Source organism: Xenia sp. Carnegie-2017, unplaced genomic scaffold, assembly GCF_021976095.1.
Source record: "Xenia sp. Carnegie-2017 unplaced genomic scaffold, XeniaSp_v1 HiC_scaffold_21, whole genome shotgun sequence".
Taxonomy (NCBI): Eukaryota; Metazoa; Cnidaria; class Anthozoa; order Malacalcyonacea; family Xeniidae; genus Xenia; species Xenia sp. Carnegie-2017.
The window spans coordinates 6,253,398-6,268,451 of record NW_025813484.1 but is presented as its reverse complement, the minus strand read 5'-3'; the positions used below and the strand labels follow the sequence as shown (position 1 = coordinate 6,268,451).

The following is a 15,054-nucleotide window of genomic DNA, read 5'->3' as shown; positions in this document are numbered from 1 at the left end:
TTATGCTTGGTGTGGTTCTAGAAATTATTTTCTTGTTTCAAATGCCACCGACATATATACGCCATGTTTGTGCAGTAGCACTCCATAAATTTTCATACGAAGGGTGTAAATATGCTTCAAATTTTGTTTTAGATACTGTCATGAAATTTTTCAGTCAAATCGTCTTAAAATCAAAACATCTTTGACGTGCTTGTATTTGACGTCGCTCGTCTTTTTAGAGTTTACGTTGCCCAGTGACATAATTATGAACTTATCCATGATAAAAATAGAAATTTATCTAGTTAAAGATTCGACGCGATCACTCAATGTGATGATATGACAATATTTAACTGGTGATGACTTTTTAGCTGTCAAAAAAACACCGAGATTAAAATACGATCATTCCTTGCGTTGGCGTGCGAAAAAGGAGCAGCTTGCGTGTCGACCCACCTTGTTTACCTGATGACGTCACGATGAGTCAAAACTTATTTTAATATCGTACGCAACTAGCAAAGAATTTCAAAATTTGGTTGTTGTATGCAAATAAATGAGTTGTTGTCTAAGGTTCATGAAAGTTTAGCGTTTTTTCAGCAATTGTAGTCAGGTGGTGTTTGAAGGCTTCGCAACTGAGGAAGCGTCATAGTTAGGTACTGCCAGCATTACTAAAATGCGATACTTAAAATAGGCTTATCGTAAATAGCTAACTTTTCAAATTTTGGCAACGAGGAGCAAAGGACAGTCCTCTTCTGCACGCTATGAAGTTCATGCTATAAATACGATGAAAGGTTGGACGCAGTGTTTGTTGTAATTTTATTGTAAACTATGTATTTGCAGTAGAATTGTTTCAAGAAAATATACGAGAGGTTGATAATCCAACAAATTTTAGACACACGGCAAAGTCATTCTGTCTGCAAGCAAAACTTCCGGATTTTTCCCCTCGTTATGAAGCAACCCTATGTCTCAATGCAAAGTCATCGAATGAGCCTGTGGTGAAGCACGGAAACACCAACTGTTAGAGCCATTGCGCTAGTTGTCTTGACAACCTCCCGCTTTGCCGCTCCTTATGATAATAAGCTGTTCTCAAATGCAGTTTATTTCTGTGTGACGAGAGATCAAAGATTAATCCACTTTTCAGAGCTTTGTTCGCAACATCATCGATAATATAGTAAATTGCAAATTAGCTTTCCTAGATCAATCAACTCGATTTGGCATTGGTAAGTGTTATTGTGTATTTACATTGTTATTGGTGATGTCTTTGGTATTTCCTTATTTGTGGGCCAGAATTGAATAAATTAACTGACTTCTCAGAGAACTCAAAAACATGCTTTTAGAAGCTTTCGAGATGAACATCGACGCTGCACATCAGCCATATTGGTTCCATCCTCAGGTTCACGAGCGTCACGCAATTAATAAAGTCGATGGCGTTCCAAACATGCCGATTTTTACTTCGCGTACCAACCTGGAAGTTCATCAGAGGCAAAACGCGTTGGAGCATTATTCTATCAGTTTACCTCGACAAAATGATGTTAAATTTCCAACTTCTGCATGCGGACGCAGTGAGAAAGATTACAGTAAGCAAAATTCGATGCAAGTTATTGATAATGGGCGCAGAAAAGATGTTGGTAAGTTTAAAAAATGATGTTGTCGCGGCAGTTCTCGTCTTTTCAAACTTATTTTCGCAACCATTTCGTGAATTTATGTATGAAAGCAAACCGGTTTCAACCAGTTGTGTATTACATGTACTAAGATTGCGTGACTTAAATGAAAGCGAGAAGTTTCCGCGTTCCTAAAGTGCATGTATGTTCTTGGCATTTCACAATGTCTCAGGGGACAAGTAGCAAGGCTTCACGTGCTGTCCCTGATTTCGACTGATTGTTACAACACGCGCACCACTTCCAAACTTCCAGCCCGAGTTTGGATCGCCCTGGCGCGAAAAGATATGATGATGATGATGACAATGTCTCATATACATTTTCTCTCAGTTGGATTGCTTTTATTTTTTTTTTATAAGCATGAATTGTTTGCCAAAATAAATAAGAAACGCAACTCTCAAAAGTATGAAGGTTCCCTCGAGTGGTGAGGTATTGGACACCTGTCCTTGAATTCATTGAAAAAATAAGCTTTGGGTTGAGTTTATTGCAATAAAGATTTTTCCAGCTTTATTTAAGATTTATTCCAGCTTTGCCAAACCGTAAACTGATCAATATATACCTAATTAAAACATGAACACACGGTGTCATTAAGCTTTCTATTCTATTGTAAATACTGTAAGTCTTTCAATTTCAATATCTTTATATATTCTGTCTTTTCACAGACGTTAAAAACGCAGATCTGACTACGGCCCGCAAGCGTTTACGTATTACATTTTCTCCTCGTCAGCTGGAACGCTTGGAAAGGGAATTTCATGGGAGTATGTACGTTGTCGGTTTGAAGCGTTCACGTCTTGCAGAAGAACTCGATTTAGAAGAACGACACATAAAGATCTGGTTTCAAAACAGGAGGATGAAGTTCAAACGCGATCAAAGGATTATTGAACGAAGTTTAAACAACACGAGCACACAAATGTTCGAAAATCTTGTTTGGTTTTGAAGTAAGCAATGGACAGTCAGACATAGATTTGGGATAAAAATCGCTCAATGACGAAGTGCCGAAACGCAACTGAGTACATTCTCGACTTGATTGTTGTTATTCACAATCGAAATAAAATGATCGCAAAGCAACATAAATCACTATAAAACATTGACGTCGTTGTATATTCAACAATTAAATGCACTGGAACACAATATTTACACATTACATATCTTATTAATATAATCTTATTAATATAATAAAAAAAAACCTATTCTATCCAGTTCCATCTGTCCATTTTCAAATCGTAGAAATTCGTTGAAGTTTGAACTTTACGTGAGAATGACTTCTTGAGGTCGATAATGCAGTGTCAGGAGATGCTCACTCTAATAAAAATATCGAATTCAGTGGCATAGAAAAACAATATTTTTTGAGGGAGAACTACCCTCGGTAGTAGAGGGCTGCAAGTATACATAGTAAATATAATAAAGAAGTCCCAACTTTTACAACTGTGATATACTTACTCCAAACTGTACCACTCAATATAAAATTATAACATAATATCACAAGTATTTTACTTTAAACCACCAAAGTACTTGTAATAGCATATCTGTGGCAAAATATTGGGAGTGGCGGTTCCCCACGCCACTTGAGTTGTCTACTTAAGGATGAATTCATAAAATATAATTGGCAATGGATGTTTTAGGAGTAGCCTACAAGTATAGTGTACCGAATATAGAATGTCCACGGACGATTCTCTCCTCACGACAAGCCACAATTGTCAAAAATTGAAGCAGAATTTCAAATACGAAATCTTTCGTCACACTGCTATAGATTTTGAAGATTGAGTTCTTATAGTTTATTTTAACGTACGATAGATCCGACACACTGCCCTCTTCGGCGCGCATGCCCTTACCTAAACAGCGCATGGGAAATCCGCGTAGGAAAAAGAATTGGACATAGTTTTAAGGCACGTGATACATGAGGGCAGATCGCCCCGCCCCCCCCGTCCCGTTTGATTTTTAGAGAAATAATTGAAAAATTCAGGTAATTTTTTGTCAAAACATGGCAAGGATTTGGGAAATTTTAAGCAAACACGGTAAAAATGTATGTAAACTTGTGCACAAATGTGAACTAAAGAAAAAGTTTTGATGTCTGCATGCCCACCAAATTTTCTGTGCCAATGAAATATGCAGTGAGGTCCGTATATGCAAATTTTTTTTACTTTATTGAGTCAGGTTGAGCTTAGACTTTCCCACCTGCTTTTCATGGTAAGTCCAGAATGGGAGGGGAAGGGGGTTGTTTAAGCTCATCCGAACAAATTTGGTAAAAAAATTTCCATGTATGGTCACACACACATAATGGATGTGTTTTCTCTGGAGCAGAAACTCGGCTGGATAGGAGCATTGTGTTATAAATCCATATTAACCTTTAATCGCCATCTCGTCATGTAAATGAACTCAAGCGTGTGATCCTTTCCCATAATCTCGCCGTTACATAAGATATCAACCTAAAAATCCAGAAAGAAAAGTTAACTATAAAAAAGAGATTAAATATTGCCTTGAAAAGCGCAATTGCCCTGATGAATAGCCGAAAATTATGGAGTTACGAAGAGTTCCGAGGATTGATCGAAACCCACGAGGTCTGATATCCACGGAAAAATCTTGCTTTTTTTCTCAAGTTTCAGAACTTTTGGGTTTTTATTGGTCTTCGGGACGTTTGGAAACTCTACAAATTTTGGCGACTAACCACCACAATTGCGCTTTTCGAATTATAAGCGAAAATCTATAACATTATACTAATATTATGATCCAGTAGATGTATAAAACCTCTTTCTTATTGGGAAGATTCAATTTCAAACGAAGATATTTCTTTAGGTGTCCGATGGTCAATCTAATTGATGTTTTGATGAATTTCTTCGCCAACGGTTGAAAATACTTGCAGGAAACCTCATCGCTACTAAAAAGAAAGCCACGATTAGCAACTGGTGCAACAGATCCATGACGGAGTAGCTTGATGAACTGAAGCAATATTTCAATAATGAGGACATACTCGATGCAATCCAGACAAAATGCGATTTGAGGATCGTTGCGATGATCATTGAATTGTTCTGTTTTTCTTTCTTCTTTTTGTCGTTTACAAAATGGTTGACTGTCCACTGCGGTTTCTTTATAACAAAAAATCAATGTTCATTTTGTTTCAAGAATAAAGTAAATGGTTTGAACCCGGGAGTATCGTTATATGTTTGTAAATATAGATCGTCCAGATTGGTATAGTCCTGAGAAGGACTGTTTTTGTTGTTGTTGACTGATATAGTCCTGAGAAGGTTGTCCAAACGTCAGTCAACAACAACAAAAACAGTCCTTCTCAGGACTATACCAACCTGGACGATCTACATTTACAAACTTGTTTCAAGAATGTTATTATTAGTTATAAAGACTCGGTTAATTCTTCACCAACCGATATTTTTCTTTCTTTTTTGAGCACGATTGAATTCATACTCGCGTTGTTTTTCATCTAGGAAAGAAAGAAAAACTTATTTTCATCAATCTGATGAACGATCATCTACGCTTTTTCCTTTCATAAATTAACTCTAATCAATCACAATCGTCTACTCTTTTATTCTTTCATAAAGTAACTTTCATTAATCTTATGGACAGTCATTTGCTCTTATATTCTTTCTTAAACTAACTCTCATCAATCTGGTGAGCAAGCACCACTCTTTTACTCCTTCATAAACATACTTTTAGCCGAATCTGATGGAAAATCATATACTCTTTCAATTCTTCATAATTTCATAAAATTGCAACAACAAAAAATGTGCGTATAACTAAGTTGAAGCTCTTATCAATAAAGCAAAAATCACTGCCTAGAAAAGAAAAGAATAGTATCCACGATATTGATAGTATCATTTGTCAATCGATCCACCTTTTTTACTCGTGTGTTATTTATTTACACAGCAACCCATTAATTACGTGTTGTGTACTTATTTTATAACAACACACAACACCTAATTCACTTAATTACCACCACTTACCCACCCATTCACCCTAATGACGTGAATTCACTTAGAAAGTCTATACTGATATTCGGAGCATACTAGTTCACTAAAAAGTACGAAACACAATTCTTTCAAAAACAAATGCGTTTCTGTCGTATACTACAGGGTGACTTACTCTCTTGTAGATGAGGAACGAGTTTAAATATGATATCTTCCAATGTTTGGTCATGTCTAGAAAAATATAATTTTTGATCAACATGTGTCATTTATTAGTGCTTGAGAACAGGAATCGCGTGCGGTTGATGGGAAGTTTGTGGGCGACAGTGATGCCGCAATTACGAATCCAAATGTGTACCTCATGGTCTGGCTAATGAATTGAAGTTTTAAAAATGCAATGGATTCTCTAAGATGTATCACAGCATTCAACATTAGCTCTATTGCATAAAACTAGCAATTCGTGAATATTGCGCAACAAAGCGCATTGTATGTATATGATTAAAGTGTAATATTCTACTGTGTTTCGCTCTTTGTCACACCAGACGTTAGTTTCTATCTTTACCCCTCCTCTCCTTCAGGCAGAAAAACAGTTTTCGTTGATTATTACATCACCTCAGCATTTCTGTTGGGTTGGTTTCGTGAATGACCGTGAAGCATCGCGGGCACACAATCTCCTCCGTGTCATCCAGATACTGCACAATGCAACTTCGACAAACTAAATGTCACAAATGATACAATCGGAATACCGCAGTCCTCCAGCTTAGCCAACCTGCTCATTGAGTGATTAGTCCTACTTTGTAAATTTTACTGTGTTCCCTGAGTGTAAAAATAAAAGATTTTGAAAGAAATGATCATAAGTGAAATTTACACTGCAGGAGAGGACCACTTGCGGGTTGGCTACGCCATTGCCAGCTGCCACGTTACGTGGAATACAAAAAATAAGAAGTAAGACATATTGCCGGAGTAAGACATATTGCCGGAGTAAGACATATTGCATGCAAGAATTTACAAAAGGAGAAAAATGATTTATTTATTTTTATCAACCGGGGTAATTTTTGCAAAGGTAACTTTCTTTCTCGAACAGGTTTAAGAATCTTCGTGAAAGAATGGAGTACACTGTATAGCTCAACAAGAAAAGTCAGGGAAATTTCAAGAGGATGGAATGCGCTGAAAACATGCCAGGAGGAGTTGATCTTATTCATGTTAGAAGATATTTGTTGCAAAGCGATACGTTTGTGTCGTCTTTTTGATTAATTTACTGTAATTATGCAAACTCTGGGAGCAAGTGGTGGAGTGGAACTAGTTGGCAAAAATATTGGATATTTTACATTTCAAAACTATTCAAAGCAGTTTGATTGGAACAATTTTATGCAATACCAGCTGAGTATTGCATGATGACCTAGCATTGAGCTGTTATAATATTTGTTTTGCATAACGCTGACTAGACCGACCGTTGTCGCTAGAAGCCAGGCCTGGCTTATATTGCATATTGATTTATTGGCCCGCGACATCTCATGATTGAACCTCGTTACAGAAAGCTACATACATACATATACGCGATCAAAATGTTACAATTTTAAGATTTTGAGCATATATACAGTATACATTTTCAAGCCAAACTCATCAGTAGATTGTAACTTAATCGCAGACATAAACCGATATAGTTCACATATCTAAGAACTTAGCCAAAGTTACAGCTGCTGTTCGTGTAATGACAGAGAGGATAGAGTCTGCCGCGAACGAAAGATGATGACGCGCACAACTTGCAACAACTGATATCTATGTAGAAAACAGCGTAAAGCTGTGCTATATCTTATGCAATGTTTCCTGCCCTATTTCTTGAAATTTTCAATAACAAAGGATAACAATTATAGTCTGATATTTACTTTGCTAGGCTGTGTGTGTAAACATGGTACGTACATACGCGTCTTTCATCCTTATCGCAACAAAGATGTTCTCATTATTTTGATAATCTTTCGATAATGGCCTGTTGCAAAATGAATCGTCTAACATGTGAATCGACGGTTCACTCAATCTAGAAACTTACACGTGTGTAGGCATTCAGCAACTGTAGTCGGTTTGATCCAATAACCTTTACACAAGTAACATGTCAACAAGTCGTTGAAATCGCGTGGTTTCAGTTTGATCGTCTTGTTTGACTAAAGGGAAATGTAAGCATATTTTCTTTCGAAAACTGAAATAGCTATAACTAACAGCTATCCGGGAAACGAATTCATTGAAAGTCTAAAGACAGTCAACTAAATTATTTCTCGAAGTCGCTGCGGACATGAAGATGCTTGGCGTGAATACACAATCTCCTATAGCGATGTTTATTTAAACTACTGTTTAATTAATCACATCTATCGGGCATTTTTATTGCGAAACTTTCGCGAATTCGCGAACGCCAGACACACGCCCTCGTTGAATCATCGAAGCGAACGATTGCAATTATTCATAAAAGTCTCTTTAATGATGAAGAGGACGACTAAAACTAGTTCCGACAAGCTTTGAATATTTTCCTAATAATTGGCATTCCTTTATTTTTAAATATCAACCGACTTTCAACACTTGCGTAACACAAGAAAGAAAGAGGCCAATCTTTGTTATGTTGAGACATTTTATCAACAGCACATATTTACTGACCGACACTGAGTGGTTCCTTTTTGAAATTTGAGCAGAAACATTCATTTGAAAAGGTAATATTATACACCTTCGCAGTTTATTAGGATTTCGCCTAATTTCATAATATTTTTCGTGATTAATATATTAAATAAGCTTCTTTTTATAATCAAACCCAAAATTAATATTGCTCAATATTTCATATAGCGCGTGCGATTTTAGAAGAACGTGATGATAAAGGTAAATCGTGAGATGAAATCCAGTTACTAGATTGTAGATATAACACAGCTTTATTTCAACACACATTCTATAGCCTCGAGTCATGGAAAGCTTTATGTGTTCTATGACATGTGGCATTCTTGGCAATTTCCCATATTACCTGCAAAAGATCCATTGTCTATTCGCCTCTGAGCATGTGTTACACATAAATGCGTATGCTGAAACTGTCTGTGTCGCACAATAATGGCGGACTTGAATTCAATTATCGTGGCTGCTGACCACTTAGCGCAGTTTCAGAATGCATCCCGGGTAATGGGAAGTGAAACACCGTTGTATATTGTAAAGTTGTTGGTAAGTGATATCTTATATGAGTACGCAGTACTCGTTGTTAGAGCGAAAAGTAATGCAGACAAAGTTCCTCATTACCAGCTTATTTCTGATATAAGTGAATAACAAATACTTGTCTAAGGTCTTTGTGCTATTCGTTCACATCAATACGTCATTTAAGCTTCTCCGAAGACGTAAAGATGTCAATAGATTATAAGATAATATGTCTTAACAAGTTCAAGTGACTTCAACAGACTTCTATATAATTTATAGGATGTGTGCGCTATAATTTCTGAAAAGATGGCTTTCAACTTTTCATCTTCCAAAAATGAAATGCAAAATGCCATAATCACATCAAACTAATCATGAAATGAAAAATCCCAGTTTTGCATTTAGAAAGTCATTTCACTTGCATCATTCAACTCAGTGAGTGGCTTGTTGCCGCGAGCGAATGATTCATTTACAATTTTCGAGTCCGAATTGACTAAATCTTGATAAACTTTCTGTTAACAAACAAAACTGTCTGTTAACAAACAAAAAAATCAAGCGTGCCTTCTTCTGACATCTACATTTACGAATATATAGCGCGAAATTTAAAATATGAGCCACTGGCAAAACGCCGAACATTTGCATGTTTGAAATACTAGAGGTCAACAAGTGCAATCTAAGAGCTTATAAGCTCCGTCGCTTCCGATTCTTTAGTCAAACAGCTAAACACAGCTTGACGTTGGACAAAGACACGCTATAATAGGCAAACCAATTTTCACGATCAAATTCACCAAATTTCACTGAAGAGAACCGATAAAAAAAACAAGAAACAGAGTACAGACATCAGAAACATCGTAAAGGTATAGTATTGTTAACTTAAAAAATGTATGTACGATGGCCAGCGTTGGACACTATATACAATGAGAAATGCATTAAAATCTTTGCCTGCAGTAAGCTGTTGTGTGTATAAAGCAGATTGACCTATGCAAATAGGCTTTTCACTTTCATTAATGTTAGTTGTTTAATAATTATGAATGTATGGTAAGATGCACAGTTCACTGTTCTTTCGACAATATTTTGCTACCCTTGCATTGTTTTTATATTCTACAATTATGACTTGTCTTGGTGTTGGTTTTGCAATGAATTCTCAAAGCTTGTTAGTGGTTTAATTACACGTCTACAAATGCCACGAAACTATAATTGGTACATCGATTTATAGCGACTGTCGAAGTTCTTCGAAGGAAAATTCTGTGGTCTTTAATCGGAGAAAATTCCATAAAGACGGTTTATTTATTCATATGAAATCGCAACAAATCCAACTTTCTTCTTTGATGATAGGTTGGAAATTAATTTTAAAGCTATTCATCACAATCGAATTATCCCAAGTCCCAAAATATATTTTTAAACAGCTCAATTGTATACGTATAAAAACTAGAAAGAGCTCTTTCCTTATTATACATGTAACTGGGCTTTAAATTTAAAACGCTCGTGAACACACAACTATCTCCACATTGTCCAATCATACAATGTAACCACAATGTCACTCAAGCTAATGGGAAACATACGGTAATGTGGTTTGGCAAGCGTGATGTTTATGGGCATTCAGGAGGAGCATTTTGACATTATTTATTTGCGCTGGTAGACATTTTACTTTATTATTTGAATAGCTATTGAGGTAAATTATGTGTCAGGATATAATACGTACGCTCCGATAAAATTAAAATCATAGGGTGGAAGGTGTTTGACTGTATAGCCTGTTATCGACTCTAACTGTTTGATTCGTTTTAATTGAAAATTGATTCATTGATTTTGAATAGGAAATATATGTTTGTTGTCTATTAAGAAAGGTTTTGTATTTCGTACTGATGTTGACTTCGGTCCAAGTTCTGTCGGGGAGTTCATTCAATATTATTACATCCAACGACAATAAAAAATCGCTTTCTTTGTTAAGAAACTCTACGGTCCTCGAGATGGAAAAGACATTTAAAATAAAGGAGTTCAACGAATTCATAACTTGTAGCATTTGCACTGGATATCTTATTAACGCATCCACGGTCACAGAATGTCTTCACACTTGTAAGTTTATCAACACTTCCAAAGATAGAACGATATCGGTTTATGTGGTAAGGCGTAAATTGTTTTGTGAACGACGTTTTCAGATTAGGCAAATTCCTATCAAAGCTCAGAGAGTTACCTGTCATGTATCAATAAACTGGTAAATAAAAGTGAATAAAAAATGGCGATGAAAAAATCATGTTGTGACTTGTTCGAATCACTTAAATAAAAAGCAGTGATGCAAATCATTGGCGAGTACCTCTCAACGTCGTTGCCACGAACGTTTATCAAATTTTGTTTGTATTAGGCTCCGAGCTGCTTTAATCGTGGCCATCTTTAGAAAAGTTATTGATACAACTCTATCCAACAAAGACGAACCATTTGCGTAGTGGATTCATAGATTAAGGCATAAATATAGGCCTTCCATGACCGAGCAATCTTTAGTCTGTAACAATTAAAATCCATACTTATCATTCAAGTACGTTAGCACGCAAGAAAGAATGTAAATCACAATTTCTCTTTTAGTTTGTCACAGTTGCATCGTGAAACATCTTGAACAGTACACGCACTGCCCAAGATGCGAAAAAACCATCCACCATAGTCATCCGATGAATTACTTGAGGTAAGCTTAAAGCCGTCAATCTGCATGAACTTTACATACAATCTTCATTATGCCCGTTGAAGTACAGACATAAGGCAAAACTAAAGCCCATAGGATATATTACATTTCAAAACTCTTTGAAGCAGTTTGATTGATGAGTTTCATTGCAAATTCATAACCAATAGTAGTTTAATAAAATGTATATTGCCAATAGAAATGGGGTTTGGGCAGGATTTATCAATAGGGAGAAGGAGCGCTTCGCTATTTTAAAATGATAAAAAGCTTTTCTGCTAAATGTTATCGTAAAAGAAAGACATACTTAGCTTCATGCGATGTAAGTTATAAAATGATTCCACCCCCCAAGCCACTAAAAGCTGTCAATTTGAAAATGTCATGAAACAAAAAGGAGGAATTGCGTCCTTTTCTCCTTCCTGGAGACGCTTCCTGTTTTATTTTTTTTTTTTTCATAACGCTGGATCAACCAGGGCTTATGTTGCACATTATACTTTATCTATCGACCAATACTGTAGCTTGGTTCTTGTGATGGAGAACGGTTTTTACACTGTTCACCACAGAAACCTGTGTGTATCCAAAGAATTAAAATCTTAAATTGCGTGTACAGTCTTCAGTGACGTAGTCAGCGCCTAAGTTTGGCAGAGCTACGTACATATTTAAGTGTTCGCTCACGGTAAAAACATGCAACAGATTTCTATAAAGAAAATAAAAATGCTAATGAAATTTACATAGCATGCACGACCAAATGTGTGGCTTGCTACTCAACTGATACTCTACATTTAGCTCATATAGAAGTCACCATATTTTTGCATACATTGTTGCATACGCACATTGCCTTGAAGGTCATCGAGCTGAAATCATCTTTTCCAGGTTAGATAGAACGATGCAAGATGTTGTGTATAAACTAGTCCCTGGTTTACAAAAGAGTAAGTTTGGAAAATTTTAGAAGAAAATGATCGTCTGCAGTACGTGAAGAAAATGATCGTCTGCAGGGGAGTACCATACAGGGAGTATGGAGGTGTGACATCCTCTGTGTTACTGAAGTGATTTCACGAACGAAAGCCTTCGACGATTTTTAAATTCATCCCACAAAGTGGAGCATTTAATTATTTTCATCCATTCACTTGTGTCGGTGACGTCAGTCTTTCACCTTCAGTCTTACAAACTCGTGTACAATGATAACCAAAAACCGTAGAGAGGCTTTGTCCATAAATCATTAAGTTCGTCGTTAAATTGACAAACATTCGGGTAGTGTGAATGCCCTCGCTACGCTTCTGCTGAGCTTGTCGTTTCGGTTGTTACTGAGTTATAGTTAAACATCGTGAGCATAAAATGTTAAAGAATGAGGAAAAATTGAGCTGGAAATTTTCGACGTTGAAGAAATAGAAAATCTATTCGCTTTATAAATTATTTGAAGATGTATAGCAACAAGTTGCACGTGTTTGTACGAGAAATAGATAATTACATGTTTGTAAATGTAGATCGTCCAGGTTAGTAAAGTCCTGAGAAGGACTGTCGTTGTTGATGTTGACTGACGTTTCTACGACCTTAGCGTCAATCATCTTCAGAGTCAAGTGCTGTCACAGTCAGCATTTATATCAATAGTCCTTCTCGAAACTGTATTTACCTGGACGATTTAAATCTACAAACATGTAACGATACTCCCGGGTTCAAACCATTTACACTTTAAATGGATAATAGGCATAATCGAATATTTTCTTTCCATTCTATAAGGAGAGGGAAAAAGGGTGGAAAAATTCGCGAGAAAAAGTGCCCCAAATTCTAAACGCAAAGGTAGAATGGAACATCTAAACTTTGTTAGCTGGTGTAAAAATTGTTACTATAATATTCCTTTGGGTACAATTTGTCGTTTTAGTCGAAATATCACAGAATTCAGTACCGAGTAAAGTTACTGCACGGGGTACGATTAAAGAAGAAAATAATTACCACAGGCATGACGAGCAAGTTGCCATTTGTCTGGAGTGTCAGAGGTAAAAAATGAACTTTTTACGGTCTAACTTCTAAGACGAACTTTTTAAGGCTTTTATTATGTTTTTTAGAATTCCTGAAAACAAGAAATCGATAAAAGTATGCATATAATTCCTGTTCTCATTCAATAAATTTGTATTCATTATTGAATATTCAGCTTTTCCGTCTGCTTCCTGTAGCCACTACGAAAAAAGTACCTGAGACTGTCTTCGCAGGCGACTGTTCAAATTCTTAGAAAATATCTCGCCAAGAAATTGAATTTGAAAAGTCACACTGATGTATGTGATTGGTTGATGTTTCGTATACTATAGATGTACCTTAATGCACTTAAAAGTCACAGGAAAGTCCTATAAAGTAATAAATCTGCTTTGTGTGTAAAAATACTCAACTTGATATAAGAGATGACTAATTTCCCGTTGGATTAATTTCCACTTGGGCAAGTGTTGTCGAGATTTTTTTGTATTCTGGTGGTGTTGTTTACAAAATTAAGACTTGACATGTCACTCTAATCTATCGTCGGCAATGTTTTCATTTTTAGATAGACATATTTTGTAATGAAGAACTGCTAGGAAAAGATCACACTTTGAAATTTATAACACTCACTCGATGGAAATTCAAGGTAGGGTATAACAGAAAATAAAACTTAATATTTTAATGTTGGCACCTTGTTCCTCTTATTTCTTGCAGAAAGGACCGTTGATACTACAATATAGGTCGAGCTTGCATCTTTTTTGAAAAGCGTCTGGTCCTAAAGAAGTTGGCCTTGATATTCTTATACGTCATGTTACTATTTATATTTATTGGCCTCAATATTCTTATACGTCATGTTACTATTTATATTTATATATATTTACAAGTCTCCACGTTTTGGTGGCTGGCTTGTCGCTCACTAAAAACGATTTAGCTTAAGATGCAGAGCAGACTGACCTCAGTCTGCTTCTGATGACAAATTGTGTTTATAAATATGTAACTTTTCATTCATCGGTAAACTAGTAAACGATTTATAACTTGATTTAGTTTGAAATGGAGTTGACTCATCACTCACGTGTGCATGCCATAACTTCCAACTTTAAATTTCAACATTGAACGAAAGATGTTAGGACGATGAATTTTTTCCTCTTTCCCTGCCGACTTTACGCAGTGTTTTCAAAAAAATTCCTGATCCTCTCTCAAACGGCCCATTTTTCTCAAAGAGAGTGTACCTAATTCTTCGGAAGAGCGCACTTTCAGTGGCAGCAGATCATTGATAATTGGGGGGGGGCTATTCATTTGTTATCATCGGTAAACACAGTTGATTTCAATAGAGACATATAAAGGAAATCGTGCATGTATGAATAATACCCCCCCCAGTTATCGATGTTCCGCCGCCCTTGCACACTATACATCAGGTTCTTGATCTTCCAAGCAATAGTTGAAAATACGGAGTGTGGAATCTCTGTCCTCAGACTCTGCATTTTCGATCAGGCCGATATAACTATTGTTCCAAACCGAAACCCTGCATGAACTATGTGCCCATCCCTCAATAATACAAACATCGAAATGAACAGTTAGTGTTCCACTTCTAAACCACCTTCGGAGATGGGTTCTTCATATCGACTTAATGATTTATACATCTTTTGGATTTTCTTTATCTTGCCGTACAAATGTGGTTTGTATGCTTTTGTTTGGATGTTGGTTTAGTTTTATGGGTTTTAGT

The 15,054-nt window shown here is 36.3% G+C and overlaps 3 protein-coding genes across 11 annotated transcripts; 2 read left to right on the top strand and 1 right to left on the bottom strand.

Moving 5' to 3' along the window:
* Positions 1 to 1,046: 1,046 nt before the first annotated feature.
* LOC124444829 (ventral anterior homeobox 2-like) lies at positions 1,047 to 2,826 on the top strand. Of its 2 annotated transcripts, none has more exons than XM_046995494.1 (3): positions 1,047 to 1,193; positions 1,314 to 1,601; positions 2,294 to 2,826. In XM_046995494.1, exons 2-3 carry the CDS (start codon positions 1,322 to 1,324, stop codon positions 2,566 to 2,568), a joined length of 555 nt encoding a protein of 184 aa, XP_046851450.1. In that variant the 5' UTR covers positions 1,047 to 1,193; positions 1,314 to 1,321; the 3' UTR covers positions 2,569 to 2,826. The 2 variants fall into 2 exon arrangements, with proteins under 2 accessions (XP_046851450.1, XP_046851449.1); XM_046995493.1 differs by having other exon boundaries at positions 1,311 to 1,601.
* On the bottom strand, positions 2,712 to 8,631 carry LOC124444825 (polycomb group RING finger protein 5-B-like). 4 transcript variants are annotated; one of them, XM_046995481.1, is made up of 9 exons: positions 8,544 to 8,631; positions 7,593 to 7,704; positions 6,158 to 6,260; positions 5,724 to 5,779; positions 5,008 to 5,064; positions 4,600 to 4,714; positions 4,377 to 4,506; positions 3,977 to 4,057; positions 2,712 to 2,933 (listed from the first exon to the last, which is right to left on the bottom strand). In XM_046995481.1, exons 1-9 carry the CDS (start codon positions 8,556 to 8,558, stop codon positions 2,880 to 2,882), a joined length of 723 nt encoding a protein of 240 aa, XP_046851437.1. In that variant the 5' UTR covers positions 8,559 to 8,631; the 3' UTR covers positions 2,712 to 2,879. The 4 variants fall into 4 exon arrangements, with proteins under 4 accessions (XP_046851437.1, XP_046851436.1, XP_046851440.1 ...); XM_046995480.1 differs by having other exon boundaries at positions 4,377 to 4,714; XM_046995484.1 differs by lacking the exons at positions 7,593 to 7,704; positions 8,544 to 8,631 and adding exons at positions 6,340 to 6,361; positions 7,466 to 7,523 and having other exon boundaries at positions 4,377 to 4,714.
* LOC124444826 (polycomb group RING finger protein 3-like) lies at positions 8,607 to 14,370 on the top strand. Of its 5 annotated transcripts, XM_046995486.1 has the most exons (11): positions 8,607 to 8,734; positions 9,413 to 9,558; positions 10,650 to 10,774; positions 11,279 to 11,375; positions 12,240 to 12,295; positions 13,104 to 13,163; positions 13,246 to 13,360; positions 13,430 to 13,457; positions 13,538 to 13,636; positions 13,897 to 13,977; positions 14,046 to 14,370. In XM_046995486.1, exons 3-11 carry the CDS (start codon positions 10,669 to 10,671, stop codon positions 14,091 to 14,093), a joined length of 690 nt encoding a protein of 229 aa, XP_046851442.1. In that variant the 5' UTR covers positions 8,607 to 8,734; positions 9,413 to 9,558; positions 10,650 to 10,668; the 3' UTR covers positions 14,094 to 14,370. The 5 variants fall into 5 exon arrangements, with proteins under 5 accessions (XP_046851442.1, XP_046851443.1, XP_046851444.1 ...); XM_046995487.1 differs by lacking the exon at positions 8,607 to 8,734 and having other exon boundaries at positions 9,101 to 9,558; XM_046995488.1 differs by lacking the exons at positions 8,607 to 8,734; positions 9,413 to 9,558 and adding an exon at positions 9,796 to 10,336.
* Positions 14,371 to 15,054: the final 684 nt, after the last annotated feature.

Excerpts from the sequence above, each read along its gene's own strand:
- LOC124444825 (XM_046995480.1), bottom strand. Across the intron at positions 5,780-6,157 it reads AACCCAACAGAAATGCTGAG|ACATGACCAAACATTGGAAG; the intron begins GTGATGTAATAA and ends ATATTTTTCTAG. Across the intron at positions 2,934-3,976 it reads TGACGAGATGGCGATTAAAG|AGTGAGCATCTCCTGACACT; the intron begins GTTAATATGGAT and ends TATTTTTATTAG.
- LOC124444826 (XM_046995485.1), top strand. The coding sequence starts at position 10,564 with ATGTTGACTTCGGTCCAAGTTCTGTCGGGGAGTTCATTCAATATTATT. Across the intron at positions 13,361-13,429 it reads ATTTGTCTGGAGTGTCAGAG|AATTCCTGAAAACAAGAAAT; the intron begins GTAAAAAATGAA and ends TATGTTTTTTAG. Across the intron at positions 13,458-13,537 it reads AAAACAAGAAATCGATAAAA|CCACTACGAAAAAAGTACCT; the intron begins GTATGCATATAA and ends TGCTTCCTGTAG.
- LOC124444829 (XM_046995494.1), top strand. The coding sequence starts at position 1,322 with ATGAACATCGACGCTGCACATCAGCCATATTGGTTCCATCCTCAGGTT. Across the intron at positions 1,602-2,293 it reads TGGGCGCAGAAAAGATGTTG|ACGTTAAAAACGCAGATCTG; the intron begins GTAAGTTTAAAA and ends GTCTTTTCACAG.